The 17,703-nt window shown below is 40.4% G+C and overlaps 1 protein-coding gene across 12 annotated transcripts in view; it reads left to right on the top strand.

Moving 5' to 3' along the window:
* LTBP1 (latent transforming growth factor beta binding protein 1) overlaps positions 1 to 17,703 on the top strand; it is a 453,522-nt gene that overhangs the window by 281,315 nt on the left and 154,504 nt on the right. For all 12 annotated transcript variants that reach the window (XM_065929446.1, XM_065929445.1, XM_065929447.1 and 9 more), the window contains one exon: positions 6,615 to 6,737. In XM_065929446.1, coding sequence (XP_065785518.1) covers positions 6,615 to 6,737 — 123 coding nt within the window. The remainder of the gene's footprint in view (positions 1 to 6,614; positions 6,738 to 17,703) is intronic.

Here is a 17,703-nt window from a genome sequence, read left to right as displayed (position 1 = left end):
TTGTTGTGAAGTCAGGATATTTAAGCTGGAAGCAACCTTGGGGATTATCTGTGTTGTGAGAGAGGAAAGTGAGTGCAAGAGAAAATAAATGACTTGCTCTCGGTGACATGGTTTAAGATCCTAGTTACCAGACTAGGTCATACTGAGATATTTCTCCTGTTAGATTTCCCCATTCTCCCTTAACCCTTTATTTATTTATTTTTTTAAAATAAGAACTTGGACTGAGTTATGTCTATAAGCTGGCAATAACTGTTATGTTGCTCTTGGTCCAAAATGGTTCCAAAGTTCCATTGAGAGAAGTTGTGCTATACATCTGCAAAAGATGATGGTGACGATCCTTGCTTCACTGTACTGGGTTACTGTATCATTCTTGGGTGCTGAAATGCTGAGGCTGTGTTATATTTGGTTGTTTAAACAGTCACTTGTTATGCATACTTCCCAATATGCAATGCTGCCAATGTTCAACTCTTTTAGATTTATAAGAAGAGCAGTTTTGTATTAGTGAACTTGATAAGTGGCCAGAGGTTCATGGTAGGCTGTACTGGGCAGAGAATGCTATAAATGCTCTAAGTGAATGGAGAGGTATCTAAGTCATACGAGTTGTAGCCCCTCCCTTGGTTTTGCCTTCTCTAAAGGTGCACACTGGGCTGGATGAGTTTCTCCCTTCCTTTTTGCATCTGTAAGCGTCTAGACTGCCCACCACTGCAGCTCAGATGGAGATATGGGGGTGGGTGATGGCTCTGAATGCCAGCTCCTTCAGCCATTCATTTTGACCTTCATTCTTGAACTCAGTAAACTGTGTTTTTTTGTAAGTGGTTACACCATTCTTTCAAAGAATAGAATTCCACAGTTGTCCAGAGAAATTTGGTGGTCCACCGGGGAAAACAATGACCAAATTCATTTGTTTACCATTGTTTTGTTTTTTTAAACTAAGCACTACAGTACTCTCAATTAAATCAGAACACATTAAAGGAAATTGGCTGTTCCTATAGAATATGACACTTCTGAAGCAGTTATATTTGTCAAATGTAAGTAATTTATAGACATTATAATCAAGTTAGAAGTTTTTATTTAATTTTAAATAAGAAAATAGCCCAAGGAATTGTAGTCTAAATAGAATTATAATTCATAATGGGTCAGTTACATTCCATATAATTGTTAAACTTTGACCTGGTAATGCCTTCTCTCAGCATAATCCATAAACCACTCACATCCAGATAGTTCACTCCCAGTTTTGTTCTTAATGCATTTGTGAATCTTTACTTTCCTTCAGCTTATTTAGAACTGGGAGGCCTGGCCTTCTGCAGTCCATGGGGTTGCAAAGAGTTGGAGACTGCTGAGTAACTGAACTAAAGAACTTGAGTACCTCAGAAAGTCATTTAGATAATTGTTCATGTTTCATATTAATTCTGGAGTTCTAAATTAAAAACAATGGGATATAAGTTTTTTGTCCTTTTTTTTCTTTTAAACACAAAGGGTATACCCTATTTAGCTACCCATAATCCTCTCAGGAACAAAGCAGAGGATAGAAGAATAACGTGGCAAAGATAAGAGAATTTCTATCCAATCTTAAATGTGAAATTTGGCATATTAGGAATGAACAATATATGAATGGAATACTTTTAAAACTTTTATTTGTGAGTTGTTGAAACCAGAATGTGATTCTTCACAGAAACAATGTCAGTGATGTTCAAATTTTCTTGACAAATACCATCTTAGAAGTTCAATTTTTTGTCTTGCTTAAAAGAGGTAGGCAGGATGCCCAGGCTCCTGGGATGGGTCTGCAGATCACAGTTAAATCTGATGAATTTACCTCAGAGCCCTAGTCAGACATGGTGATGCTAGGACTCTGGTCTGCAGATCACAAAGCACAGAGCCCCATACTCAGCAATCTGGGGAACCTAGTCTGCTTTGCTTCTTGCTCAGCCTGGAGAACCTCCTCAGAGATAGTAGGAGACCATCCAGATGTAGACAGTATAGATGCTGAGTTGAGCGAATGAAAGCCTCCATATCCTGTCATGGAACCACCACCTGCCTCCACCCCATCATTCCTCAGACAGCCTCACTTCAGAGGCTGTTCTTTCTGTGCTTATAAGCTCATGTTTTCATCCCCTCTTTGTGTGTTTTTCAGTGAAGGCATTATTGACATTTTGGCAGAAGAGTTGTTGGCCAAGGGGGACTAACCACAGTTTGTTTAGCTATTTAGTGTCCACCCAGTGAGTGCTTCCCAGCCTTTGGAACAAGCATATCCTCCTCTGAGAATCAACTGATTCTCCCTGAGCCCTAAGAGGGAAGCTATCTTAACTGACCTACCACATTCCTATAGGTATTTACATTTTAGAAGAGATTGTTTTTAGATATAAATGGCTAATTAATATATGAAAAGGAAATGCAGGTCTAAGCCACAATGAGATAACACTACACACTCTCTCAATGACTAAAATGAAAAAACCAGCAATAACTTGAGGAAGTGGAGCAGTTGGTACTGGAAATGTTACTTGACATAATCGCTTTGGGCAACTGACAGTATTTACTAAAGTAAACATGAGCCTTGTTTAGTGACTCAGAAATTTTACTCCTAGATATGCTCTCAAGAGAAATGAGTACCTGGGCCTATCAAAAGATACACACACACACACACACACACACACACACACACACACACACACACACACACACACACACACACACACACATCTATATTCTTTATATATGTGTGTGTGTGTATATATATATATGTTCACAGGTGCTTGGTTGGAAATAACGCTCCAAATGTCTGTCAACAGTAGAATGGTAAATTAACTTTGTGCTCAGATAATAAAAGACAACAGCAATTAAAAATGAACTGCATACAGCAACATTGATCGATCTCATAAGCATAATAATTAAAAGTCAGACAAAAGAATATGTAGTGATATTTCCTCTGTATGAAGTTTAAGAACAGGCAAGACTAATAAATAACGATGGAAATCAGAATAGTACTTACCTGTGGGGGCAAAGGGAAGGGCCGTGAAGGAGCCTTCTGAGGCAGTGAAATGTGCTCAGTAATGATGGTGGTTACACAGTGTTTGCACGCACACATATACACATACCCAGGTGTATATATACGTGTACGCAGATGCAAAAAACTCATGTGCTGTATACTTAAGATTGATATTCTTAGCTTTATATAACTTTATAAAGAAAAAATCTTGGAAATTTAATTTCATTTATGGTATTTTAGAGAATATGATAAAAAGAAATTGAAGCAGCTTAGGGAAACAGGAATTTTTCTGGAAGCTATTAGCATGTGTCCATGTTTTTGAGTTTCTGGAGCCAAAAGTAGGGGGAGTGGTGTTGCTAGTGCTGGTGGCACAAGCTGATCAGAATAGAGATGGTAAGAAAAGGAAACGTTTTACGTGATTCCTCTCCTTCATTCTGCTTCTTCCTGTCTGTAGCCATAGTGTTTTTGATTATGTCCTGACTCGTGTCCTCCATTCCCATGGCACCATGGTCGAGGTGGTGGGCAATGTTGGTAGTCAAAAGGGGGCGTTGGATGAGGGTACAAGGCGGTGGCTGTGTGTCAGGTATCTGTGTCTTGGTTGGGGGGACGGGAGACACTACTTTAACCTGCAGGGAGGTTAGCCAGCAGGGAGGCTGTGATGGGACTGTCATAGAAACTTCCGGGTAAGGGGAGATTCTGGGTCCTAAGAGGTAAGCATGGATGGTGTAATGGTGCAACCAGTGATTAGGAGTCAAGTCCACTTGGAGAAAGAGGAAGGCTGATGATCACACCATCATGGGAACATGAGGGGAAACAGATTTTTGTCCATCTTTTTTGACCCAGTTGACTGGTTACCCAAATTTGAGGTTTAAGTGGGGATGTACGATAGGGCTTTGCTTGTACCATGTGGACCTCAGCTTGACTTGGCACTCTTCCTGCTTCTCTATGGTGCTTCTCTTAAGGAGAATGAATTATAGGGGAATGTTTTCAATTACATGTTGTGTATAAATGTGCTTTATAGTAAAACACAGACTCTGATCAAGAATGAGATGGGCAGGTGCTAGACCATATGCTGGGCCAGGTGTCATCTAGCTGTACCAGCTTCCAGCTAGATGCAAACCTGGAATGCTGTAGAATTTATACAACAAATATGGATTGTTATTTGAATGCCATTGAAAACATCATATTGTCACTGAAGTTAAAAATTGCATATGTTAGGTAAAATACATCCATATACATGTCTTTGGCTACTTTGAATATGAAGTATAAGCAAATAATGATTTATTTCAGGTTGTATCTGCCTTTATGTGATGATTCTACTAGTAATTGTTTACTACCATGGTGTTCAGTTTTAAGGTAGAAAATTAGCATTTTAAGGTCCTTAATTTTATTAGAATTCATGATTGTAAGAAGTAAGTATAATTTGAAATGGAGACACTAAGAGTCAAGTTTGTTAACTGTTAAGCTTCATAAGTCACGCTGAATAAAATAGATGACTTCTAATTTTTTTTTTTTTAATTTTAACTTGTCACATTCTGTTTATTTTTAATTATCTTTGCAAATGACTCCATGATCTTTTTTTTAAAAAGCTGCCACATTTTTGTCTGTCCTCTTCTCAGTCATTTTGATGTCCCCTTGGGTCACTGTCTTAGTCCATTTGGGCCACTATAATAAAATACCACCAACTGGGTAGCTTAAAAACAGCAGGTGTTTGTTGCTCGCAGTTCTGGAGGCAGGGAAGTCCAAGATCAAGGCACCAGCATGGTCGCCTTCTGGTGAGGGTCTTCTTCCGATTATAGGTGCCTGTGTTGTGTTCTTAAAATGGTGGGAGGGACTGGGGGTCTCCCTGAAGCCCCTTTTATTAAGGCAGTGATCTCACTCGTGAGGGTTTCTCCCTCATGATTTAAGCACACCACAAAGGCCTCACCTACTAATACTGTTTCCTTTTTTAAAAATATGTTTATCTTTTAAAAATAATTTTATTTACTTTTGGCTGTGCTGGGTCTTTGTTGCTATGCCAGCTTTTTTCTAGTTGTGGCTAGTGGGGGCTACTCTCTAGTTGTGTGCAGGCTTCTCATTGCGGTGACTTCTCTTGTTGAAACTCCTCAGCTCCAGAGCAGGTGAATGGGCTTCAGTAGTTGCAGCTCCCGGGCTCTAGAGCATAGCCTCAGTAGTTGTGGTGCATGGCCTTAGTTGCTCTGCGGCATGTGGGATCTTCCTGGACCAGGGATCGAACCTGTGTCTCCTGCATTGGCAGGCGGATTCTTTACTGTGGAGCCACTGGGAAGCCCTAACCTTTGGGGGGAGGGTTAGGATTTCAACAGATTTGGCGGGGTGGGGCGCAAAACATTGAGACCATAGCAGTCACCCTATGTAGATGATCCTAAGTCTCTATTTCCAGCCGTAACTCCTTTCACTTTACTCCTGAATCTGCTGCTGCAGCTGGATAATTATACTTGAATATCCCAGTGTGACCTTGTAGTGTCAAACTTATCTCTTCATCTGCCTCTTTCCTTCAGAGAACTTTGCAGAAAACCAACAATGTCTTTTCCTCTTTGCTCAGATTAGAAGCCTTGCAGGCATCTTTGACCCTCTTCCTGTCCAGTGCTGTGTTGGCTAGTCAAATACCGAACACCATGCAGTATCAGTTGTTCCTTCCAAAAATACAAAAAATACTTCATTCCTTCTCTTTCTGATTATTCTCACTGTCACCAACCTGGCTTGTCACCAGTCTCATACTTGCATTATTCCTTCAGCGATCAAACTTTAAATCTCATCTCACCAAGCCATGTGCTGGCCAGCTGCATTCCCTACCGCCTGCCATTGATTACATCTTCCTCCTGCTCACAAACCTTTAGTATATTTCTCTGTTTTCAGTAAAATTGAATCCAAACCTTTCCTGGCTTTAACCAGCTCTTTTTCCAGCTATTCACCTTCCTGAAACTTCTTTTCCAGCCGATGATTTGACTCATGATTTCCTGATCCCCTTTCTTTCTCGTCTCTGTGCTCATGTTCGTGTCCACCCATGCAGATCATTCACCCTTTCCTGCCCGTGCATTTGGCTCCCCCGCAGATTCACTGCCTGCTGAAGTCTCACCTCCTTTGCCAGGCTGCAGCCTCCCCTACCTGCACCCTCCGCTCATGGCTCTTACTTGTCTAGATAGGCAATCTCATGGTATAACTTGTTCAGGGTTATGACCTTTCTTCTGATGGTGATAACTTGACTGATTTTCAGTTCTTTAATTTTTACATAGTTATATAAAATCTCCAGGGCAAGGGTCTTTGCCTTACCTGTATGCTCTATACTACTTAATAACACAGACACTAAAATAGAAGATTTGTAAAGGCTGGGATCTTTTGTCAGTTTTATTCAGTGGTAAGGCTCTAGTATCTAGAATTGAACCAGGGACCTAATAGGCTCATAGTAAATATTTGCTAAATTGTAGATGCTCAGTAAATGTTTGATTTGATTAAAATGCTAATGCATTAAAAGCTGCTAGCATCTCATACTTACCGTAACTGAGAGATATTATAGTGGGGGAACAAAAAAAGAAGGGTGGTATGAATTTTACAGCTAGAATCTGTTCAACAGTGCTTGACTTCTCCTTCTAAAAGAGTTGTTTTCCTGCAGATATTAATGAATGCCAACTACAGGGTGTGTGCCCTAATGGTGAGTGTTTGAATACCATGGGCAGCTACAGATGTACCTGCAAAATGGGATTTGGGCCAGATCCTACCTTTTCGAGTTGTATTCGTAAGTAATGATCACTTTTTATTCCTATTTTGGATCAGATTTTTTGTTTCATTTTATTTTGCTTTGAGAGAGTGTGGGAGGAGAATCCAAAAGAAGGTAACAGCTTGGTGGTCAACCAAATATTGTAAATATGCAGGAAGGTGTCATTAAAATGATAAGGGAGATGAGGTGGCCTGATATACTGGAGTAAATCTATGTTATGAAGCCTTTTCATTTTTATTGTGGTCAGAAGAAAATGAAAGCTAAAACTCAAGAAAAAGAGCAGGCACACAGAAAAAAGATACTTTAATGCAAAGAAAGCGGTTGATTAAAATTAGCATACCTAAGAGATGAAAACAGATTTTTCCTTCATGAGTATTTTAAGCATTATTTAGGTGGAGTTAAACTTTGTTCCAGCTTCTGTCTTTAATTAGTCCAAATTCTGAGTCACTTGTGTCTGATTTAATGAGGTTTCACTGTACTTTCTTGGTTGGAAGAGTCTGGGAAATAGTTAGCAAGGCCCTGTGTTTCAGACTTTTTATTCAGTTCTAATTTCAAATATTCTATTCTGTTGTCCTTAAAAACCACCAAAATGTATCCCTAAAGTTAAAGTATTTTGCTTTACGAATCTGTCTCTACAATTTTTCTTCGACTTGGTAAAGATAAAGATCTTTCATCAAACCTTCTGTACGTTCTAATACTGGTATGGAAAATGTAGTTTCTCCAAAAAGACACTCTTGCCACAAAACCCAATCCAGTGTAGTCATTACAGATCACCTGACAATTAGAGATGCATGCATTTTAGATAAGTGCTCAAACACAGAGATTTTTTTGACTACCTTATTTTTTAAGGTGAAAAGTGAACGTGAAAGTCACTCAGTCGTGTCCGACTCTTTGTGACGCCATGGACTGTAGCTGACCATGGACTGTAGACTACTCTTTGTGACGCCATGGACTGTAGCACTTCCATGGAAGTGCTAGGCAAGAATACTGGAGAGGGTTGCCATTTCCTTCAGGGGATCATCCCCACCCAGGTATCAATCCTGGTCTCCTGCATTGCAGGCAATTCTTTACCATCTGAGCCACCAGGGAAGCCAAATTTTTAAGGTATTTGTGCCCATTGTTACAAAGTAGGTAAACACAACAGATTTTTCAAAGTCATATACAATTAAATGTTAAACATTTTAAACTAATGCGTGGCAGAAAGTTGTCAAGATAATATTATGAGCAATTCTTGATTAATTTTTGTCTTGCTGGGTTTCTATTTTTATTTGCCTATTTTTTTTAATGTGGCTTTGGTATTTGTTATTTGGTATCTTTCTGATCCCCAGTTTTAAATTTGCTGTATCTTCGAGACATTTTTTTTTTCATGAAGGTACTATCATTTGTTTTTAACTGTGTATCTCTTAACTCTGTGCCCTAAGCTGATGGGTAGAAATGGTAAAGACAGATGTAGTAAAATAAAATGACAACTTCATTCATTACTTTTAGATGAGTTCATTGAGGGTTTTGGAACATTGTTACTAATTACTATTATTTTCCTTTAAAACCTGTCAAATGCAGATTAGGAAATTTTGCATGTAAATTCTTTCCTCCATGTTCTTTCACAGACAGTTCTGATCACGCAGCAGACAGATTCCTACTAATTATAGGGCTTTTTTGATGGGTGGAGAAATCAGACTGTCAAATTACACTTGCATACAAGGTACATTTGCAAACTGATGCAAGGATTTGGAAATTTCATGCCAAAAATCACATTGTTGACAATATCCAGATAATTTAGGGATAATTTCTGGGTGATTGGAATTACATGAGTAAGTATTACAAATATATTTTTATAATTTAAGCATAAAAGATTTTTAGAGTTTGGATATAGAGTTGTGAATTTTTTTTTCTGTTAAATTGATTTGTAGTCTGGTTAAAATTGCTACGTTGAACGTTGTAGATTAGGTAAACTTGGAGGACTGGTCACAAAGTGTTTTATTTGACTAGATCTGATGTCTAGAGCTAAGGGCAGACATCCAGGTTTTAATGAGATTGCAGAAACCTGCCAATGAGATTTTTGAAACACTTACACATTTCCTTAGCATTTATTTTCCTTGTCATTGCCCAGATAATACTGAACTTATTAAACAGCCATCCATTCGTATTTGAAAAATAAATAATTCAATTTTATGGTTCAGCTACAACAGCTGAAATGATAAGTATTAGGAGATGTTTGTTGCTAGTTAAGTGTTCCAGTTTAGAGTTTGAAGTTAAAACTTGGGCTCTTACCAGCGTTGAGTGGGCAGATTTATTTCTCTTTCCTCTGAATTTACCGCATGTAATATCATAGAAATATGTAGAGTCCTTTAGGATTTGTGACTTTGTTCAATCTAGTCCGATGTGTGGGTGAACTATACTTTGAACAAGTCTATGGGGGAAGTCTGAAGAGAAAGAATGTCTTGAGAAAGAAGGAGGGGAGAAGGTGATACTTAACAACGTGTACGTGTATTAGTCGCTCAGTCGTGTCCAACTCTTTGTGATCCCATGGACTGTAGCCCACCAGGCTCCTCTGTCCATGGAATTCTCCAGGCAAGAATACTGGAGTGAGATACTTATAACATAGGGGAGAAAAATACTGGCAGGGTGGTGGTACCTTTGATAGTCGTGGAGGAAATAGCAGGAGGAGACCGGGGGCCACACACGCGCTCTGACGCACAGGGCACTGAGCAATATCGTTAGAAACAAATGCTCTTGCAAGAGAGAAAAACAGCCTCGGATAGATGGTGGAAGCAGATGGAGGTGATTGGCCGTGTTTGCTCAGGCAGCATGAATCTAGGGCATATCCAGGCCGTAAAAGGTGTGGCTGACTCCGTGAACTCAGAGAAATGCAGTTGGCAGTGGCCGAGGAGCAGTGGGAAGCTCTCCCTGTTCTCGAATACGCCGAGGTGAACACCCTCAGAATTCCTTGACTTCAGCCAAAGGTTGCAACCACTTCACTTTCTCTCCTTGCCCGCTCCCTGTGCTTGACTTAGCCAAGCTGAAAGGAAGGTAGGAGGGATCTGGCCTTGGCCGCCTCTGCATCTGTGGATCAGGCCTCTGCTGCAGTAGCATTCTCTAGACCTGCTTCTACCTATCTGTGGGGAAGGCTGACTCTCAGAGCACATCCAAGAAAAGTGTAATAACCTGTGAAGAGTGAGTAGGGAAGCTTTCTGACTTTTTAAACTGCAATTAATTTTCTTCAGAAACTTGAGACCTTTTAGGATGAGTGCTGGGAAGGGTGTGGCCACAGGTTCAAAGTGAAGTGAAAGTCAGTCAGTCGTGTCTGACTGACTGCAATCCCATGGACTGTATCCCACCAGGCTCCTCTGTCCATAGAATTCTCCAGGCCAGAATACTGGAGTGGGTTGCCATTTCTTTCTCCAGGGGATCTTCCTGACCCAGGGATGGAACCTGGGTCTCCTGCATTGCAGGTAGACTCTTTAGCATCTGAATTCTGAGCCTGCATGTTTGCTGTTCCATTATATCCTTGGCCAGTATAGAGGGTTAGAGAGAAGATGGGCTCCTACCCTAACTCTAGAAGTCACGAGATGTCGAACATATTCCTTCAAAAAGCCAGTTATATTCATGAACAGCATTTCTTTTTATTTCTTCAGCTTCCTTGAGATATGAATTATTTCACACAATAGGAAAACCGAAGCCAGGAGAGTTTAAGTAACTTTTCAAGATCATATAGCTCATCCTTGACATTTGAGATTATAGAATTGGGTTTTGTGCCTTAAATTTAGGGTTCTAGATCAGGAATTGGCAAATAATAGCCCATGAACCAAATGTGCCCCAATGTCTGTTATTGTGAATAGTTTTATCGGAACACATTCTTGTCCATTCATTTACATACTGTCCAAGGCTGTGAAAAAGCCGTTGGCAGAGCTGAGAAGTTGCAATAGAGACCATATGGACCACAGAGCCTAAAATGTTTATCTTACCTTTCACAGAGAAAGATTTCAGACTTTTGGGCTAGATCAGTGCTGTCCAATAGAACTTTTTTGTGATGATGGAAATGTTCTGTATCTGCATTGTCTGAGGTGATAGACACTAGTCATAGGTGGCTGGTGTGCCAAAAAGATTGAATTTTTAATTGTATCTGTAACTTTTCATTTTATATTGGCGTGTAGCTAATTAAACAGTGTTGTGGTAGTTTCAGGTGAACAGCCGAGGGACTCAGCCATACATACATACATGTGTCCATTCTCATCCAAACTCCTCCCCATTCATAGGCTGCTACATAACATTGAGCAGTATTTCATTTAAATTTTATCAAAGGAGCAGTATGTGGGCAGGGGCTAATGAATTGGATCTCGTAGTTCTAGACACGTTTTTGTAAAACCGATGGGGTAAAGGACCACCAAGATCTCTCTAGCAGAGAGAGCAAGATGGGCTTTCCTTCCTGACCTGGTGGTTTTCTCCATAGTAAGATTGTTCTTCCCCAGAAGTGAGGCTGGGGGCCTCTTTGTCACCCCTGACTCTCTCATCTCATTTGGTCTTCAAGAAAGTCATTAAATCTTCATGATCTGTTTTATGCTTTTTCCTTTCCTCCAGCCTCTGCTGTGGCTGTCTCAGTTTAGACCCCTAGTTTTCCTCACTTAGTGACAGCACAGCATCACGGCCTTGAGGCTACCCTAACAGATCTGTGCCAAGTGTTTACTCCCAGATAAAAGCAGTAACAACCCAAACTGTGACGCTAGTGTAGTAATCTTTACTGTGTACTTACTAAGTGCCCAGGCACTGTGATGAATACTTTGTATGGATTACCAAATATCATAGTTACTGGATCTCTGTGAGGCTTGTATTGTTGTTCTTCCTATTTGGGAAATGAAGAAATTGAGGCACAGAGAGGGTGAGGATCTTTTCAAAAGTAACACAGCATGTAAGTGGTAGAGCCCAAATTTGAAACTCTCATGCCACTAGTTGAGCCTTTAATCAGGAAGAGAAAACTGGTCTAAATTGATAGGAGCAAGTCATATATTTTTGTGGAGCCACTGTTTAGTCTCACTGTATAATAGCTAGTTTGACTCTGCAGTGGCCTCAGGGTCATTTTTAAAATTTTGATTCTCCCAGAATTGATTTTTAATAGCCCATTTCCTGAAAAGGCTCTTACCCAGTGGCTCTTACTTCCTTAGTAAAGTCATCTGTTGGACTCCTCCTAACAGTGTTACCTGATTCCCACACCTGCATCCCAACACTCATTCCACTGGGACTCTAAGCTTTAAAGACATGAAACCCTAATGTGGCATTTCCTCCAAGAAGTGAGTAAGGATATTGGAAGTCTCTGGGGTGGGGGAGGAGTGAAAACAAACTACTAGGAGAGGCTAGCTATCTTCTCAAGTCTGCTGTAGTTTTCAACTTCTTCCAAGTACCAGATTAATTTATGTCTGTTTAGTAATGTTTGAATCGATAAGAGCAGTATGCCTTTGAGGGTGTTAGAGTTGGTTGTACAACCCTATAATTAACTCATAAGTTGTTGAATGTATAATTGGGGAGCTTAACTGTGAGAACCATAGTGTCTTCCCTTCTTACTGTGGTTTGTAATGGAATCACCATCAGTATTGAATATATGGTGATGATTCAATACTACACTTGGGTTTAGAGCTGTGTGTTTATTACTTTGGAAGATTTTTCCCATGTGTGTTGCCAAGAGCAAAAGATTTATTTTCTTGACTGACTGACCATGGCATTTCTAGTAGGCTTTATGCTTCTGAAATGTTTTCCCTCTATACCGAGTACCTGAATCTGTGTACCCTAGTCTTAGCAACATACCCTGCAAAAAAATTGAATCTGCAAAACCCATATTTTAGGCTTCTTACATATGTGAACTGTGTTTGAATATCTCCTGTGGAAGTATGGGTTGCCAGTGGTCTGCTGCAGGAACAGGGGCTCTGGGTGTGGGTATGGCATAACTCCTCTTGGAGGAGGTTGCCGTTAACCCCACCACAGAGCTGCCAGAACTTACATAGGACTGGGAAATAGACTCTTGGAGGGCACAACAGAACCTTGTGCACCAGGACCCAGGAGAAAGGAACAGTGAACCCACAGGAGACTTGCCTGTGGGTGTCTGGGAGATTCTGGTGAAGGCGTGGGTCGGTGGAGGCCTGCTGCAGGGTTGGGGGCATGGACTGTAACAGTACATGCATGGGATCTTTTGAGGGAAGTCAATATTATCTTCATTACCTTCACCACAGTTTGGCCAGGATAAATAGCAGGGAGGGAACACAGCTCCACCCATCAACAGATAATTGGATTAAAGATTTACTGAGCATGGCCCCTGCCCATCAGAACAAGACCCAGTATACCCCTCAGTCAGTCTATCCCATCAGGAAGCCTTCATATGCCTCTTATCCTTCTCCATCAGAGGGCAGACAAACTGAAAACCGCAATCACAGAAAACTAACCAATCTAATCTCATGGACCACAGCCTTGTCTAACTCAATGAAACTACGAGCCATGCTGTGTAGGGCCACCCAAGACGGACAGGTCATGGTGGAGACTTCTGACAATATGTGGTCCACTAGAGAAGGGAATAGAAAACCACTTCAGTATTCCTGCCTTGAGAACCCCATGAACAGTATGAAAAGGCAAAAAGATAGGACAATGAAAGATGAACTCCCCAGGTCGGTAGGTACCCAATATGCTACTGGAGATCAGTGGAGAAATAACTCCAGAAAGAATGAAGACACGGAACCAAAGCAAAAACAACACCCAGTTGTGAATGTGACTGGTGGTGGAAGCAAGGTCCAATACTATAAAGAGCAATATTGTATAGGAACCTGGAATGTTAGGTTCATGAATCAAGGCAAATTGGTAGTGGTCAAACAGGAGATGGCAAGAGTGAACATCGACATTTTAGGAATCAGCAAACTAAAATGGACTGGAATGGGTGAATTTAACTCAGATGACCATTATATCTACTACTGTGGGAAAGAATCACTTAGAAGAAATGGAGTAGCCATCATAGTAAAAAAAAAGAGTCCAAAATGCAGTACTTGGATGCAGTCTCAAAAATGACAGAATGATCTCTGTTCATTTCCAAGGCAAACCATTGAATATAACGGTAATCCAAGTCTATGCCCTGACCAGTAATGCTGAAGAAGCTGAAGTTGAATGTTTCTATGAAGACCTACAAGACCTTCTAGAACTAACACCCAAAAAAGATGTCCTTTTCATTAAAGGGGACTGGAACACAAAAGTCGGAAGTCAAGAAACACCTGTAGTAACAGGCAAATTTGGCCTTGGAGTACAGAATGAAGCAGGGCAAAGGCTAATAGAGTTCTGCCAAGAGAATGTACTGGTCATAGCAAACACCCTCTTCCAACAAAACAAGAGAAGACTCTACACATGGACATCACCAGATGGTCAACACAGAAATCAGATTGATTATATTCTTTGCAGCCAAAGATGGAGAAGCTCTATACAGTCAGCAAAAACAAGACTGGGAACTGGCTGTGGCTCAGATCATGAACTGCTTATTGGCAAATTCAGACTTAAATTGAAGAAAGTGGGGAAAACTACTATACCATTCAGGTATGACCTAAATCAAATCCCAAACGATTATACAGTGGAAGTGGGACATAGATTTAAGGGACTAGATCTGATATACAGAGTGCCTGATGAACTATGGACAGAGGTTCATGACACTGTACAAGAGACAGGGATCAAGACCATCCCCAAGAAAAAGAAATTCAAAAAACCAAAATGGCTGTCTGAGGAGGCCTTACACATAGCTTGGAAAAGAAGAGAAGAGAAACCAAAAGCAAAGGAGAAAAGGAAAGATATATCCATTTGAATGCAGAGTTCCAAAGAATAGCAAGGAGAGATAAGAAAACCTTCCTCAGTGATCAATGCAAAGAAATAGAGGAAAACAACAGAATGGGAAAGACTAGAGATGTCGTCAAGAGAATTAGAGATACCAAGGGCACATTTCACGCAAAGATGAGTTCAATAAAGGATAGAAATGATATGGACCTAACAAAAAGCAGAAGATATTAAGAAGAGGTGGCAAGAATACACAGAAGGACTGTACAAAAAATATCTTCATGACCCAGATAATCATGATGGTGTGATCACTCACCTACGGCAAATATCCTGGAATGTGAAGTCAAGTGGGCCTTAGGAAGCATCACTACGAACAAAGCTAGTGGAGGTGATGGAATTCCAGATAACCTATTTCAAATCCTAAAAGATGATGCTGTGAAAGTGCTGCACTCAATATGTCAGCAAATTTGGAAAACTCAGCAGTGACCACAGGACTGGAAATGGTCAGTTTTCATTCCAATCCCAAAGAAAGGCAATGCCAAAGAATGCTCAAACTACTGCACAATTGCACTCATCTCACACACTAGCAAAGTAATGCCCCAAATTCTCCAAGCCAATCTTCAGCAATACGTGAACCGTGAACTTCCAGATGTTCAAGCTGGTTTTAGAAAAGGCAGAGGAACTAGAGATCAAATTACCAACATCCGTTGGATCATCAAAAAAGCAAGAGATTTCCAGAAAAACATCGATTTCTGCTTTATTGACTATGCCAAAGCCTTTGACTGTGTGGATCACAATAAACTGTGGAAAATTCTGAAAGAGGTGGGAATACCAGACCACCTGACCTGCCTCTTGAGAAATCTGTATGCATGTCAGGATGCGATAGTTAGAATTGGACATGGAACAACAGACTGGTTTGAAATAGGAAAAGGAGTACGTCAAGGCTGTGTATTGTCACCATGCTTATTTAGCTTATATGCAGAGTACATCATGAGAAACGCTGGGCTGGATGAAGCACAAGCTGGAATCAAGATTGCTGGGAGAAATATCAATAACCTCAGGTATGCAGATGACACCACCCTTAAGGCAGAAAGTGAAGAGGAACTTTAGAGCCTCTTGAAAGTGAAAGAGGAGAGTGAAAAAGTTGGCTTAACACTCAACATTCAGAAAACAAAGATCATGGCATCTGGTCCCATCACTTCATGGCAAATAGATTTGGAAACAGTGGAAACAGTGTCAGACTTTATTTTTGGGGGCTCCAAAATCACTGCAGATGGTGACTGCAGCCATGAAATAAAAAGATGCTTACTCCTTGGATGAAAAGTAATGACCAACCTAGACAGCATATTAAAAAGCAGAGACATTACTTTGTCAACAAAGATCCATCTAGTCAAGGTTATGGTTTTTCCAGTGGTCATGTATGGATGTAAAAGTTGGACTATAAAGAAAGCTGAGCACCGAAGAATTGATGCTCTTGAACTGTGGTGTTGGAGAAGACTCTTGAGAGTCCCTTGGACTGCAAAGGCATCCAACCAGTCCATCCTAAAGGAAATTAGTCCTGAATGTTGGAAGGACTGATGTTGAAGCTGAAATTCCAATACTTTGGCCACCTGATGCGAAGAACCTACTTATTTGAAAAGACCCTAATGCTGGGGAAGATTGAGGGCAGGAGGAGAAGGGGACGACAGAGGATAAGATGGTTGGATGGCATCACTGACTCAATGGACATGAGTTTGAGTAAACTCCAGGGGATGGTGATAGACAGGGAGGCCTGGCGTGTTGCAGTCCATGGGGTCGCAAAGAGTGGGACACAACTGAGCGACTGAACTGTCTGACTGACTGACATATGTGAATCCATCAGCATGCTTTGTAATTCCTCCTCAGTACTCTATCCCATTCCCACTTCCACCAATCCTTTAGCAATCTTTGGGCAATACTCATTTTCCTTTTTTTTTTTTTTACTATAATGTAAATTCTTATGATCACGTTTATCATATTTTAAATAATAAATGTAGTATACTAATATTAATGAATTATCCTTTACAACCAGGCTTCCAATCTATGATTAAAGATAGTACTCAGACAATAGAAACACCAGTGTTGCATCACTCTAGGTAGCGTATTGTTCCTGAGTTTATAGAAGTGTTTAATGAAGTAAGTGAAATTGCCACTAAGTCATTTGAAGTGATAAAAGAATAACAGATGAGTTAGGTATTACAATAGAGGCCATTTTAAATATCACATCCTATTAGAAATCTGAGGGAGGCATAAATTAATACTTTTGAAAATCTGAATCATAGAACATCAGTAAAATTTAGGTATGTAACCTAAGCCTTTTCACTGGCTTCCTCCTGGGTTTTCTTCCATCTTCAAAGGGGCAGATTTTTTATTAGTTATTAGCTTATTCTTATGTGTACTTGGGATGAAGCAAAATGTTTGGGTGCAACATGGTCTGATGTTCCGACACACCAACAGTTGAGTTTTAAGTGTAAATAAAGTTTTTAATAAAGTACATTTCGAACACACCAAAATGATTAGTTTAAAAAAATCTTGATAAAAGTAAGTACAACAGTTGAGTTTTGATGACTTTGTAAGCTGATGATTCTTATTCCCTGAAATACCGCCCCCCAACCTGAAGTGCTTTGGAAGCTGTCATGGAAAAAAAACACCAGTACCCCAGCACTTAGGGAAATTCTTGGTGTTAGGAAATGAGGGAAAAACAAAAACCTATAAAAGAGACCTTTCAGGAGAAGATACTTAGGAATTAGCTATTTTCCATATGATAAAATGCCTAACAGTTTACTTACTTGTGTATGCCATGCCTGGGAATCTCCACTAGAGACTCGCTTGAATGAACCAGCAATCTCTTGTCATTCACTTACACACCAGTATGCATGCTAATCCCTTGAAAACTGAATTGCTGATTGGGAGTTTGGGCAGCAGGCCCAATGTGCTCCTTCAGAGTATAGGCCTTAGCTAGGGGACCAGGGTGAGGGTAATGGGGCTGGTGCCTGAGATAATGTTACCACCTGGATATGCAGGTGAGTGGACACAAGGGAGTGAAGATGGATAAGTCAGTGCAAGGGGCCAGTGTCACCATTTGCCAGTGTCCAGGGTTTGGGGAAACTCTGCTCTGCTTTAAATGGCCCTTGTTCTTTGGATCTAGAACTTGATGCTCTTAGTGTTATCATTAAGC

The sequence above is a fragment of the Muntiacus reevesi genome, chromosome 3 (genome assembly GCF_963930625.1).
Source record: "Muntiacus reevesi chromosome 3, mMunRee1.1, whole genome shotgun sequence".
NCBI lineage: Eukaryota > Metazoa > Chordata > Mammalia > Artiodactyla > Cervidae > Muntiacus > Muntiacus reevesi.
Note: the sequence above shows the minus strand (reverse complement) of the source record. Positions and strands in the feature narration are given on the sequence as shown.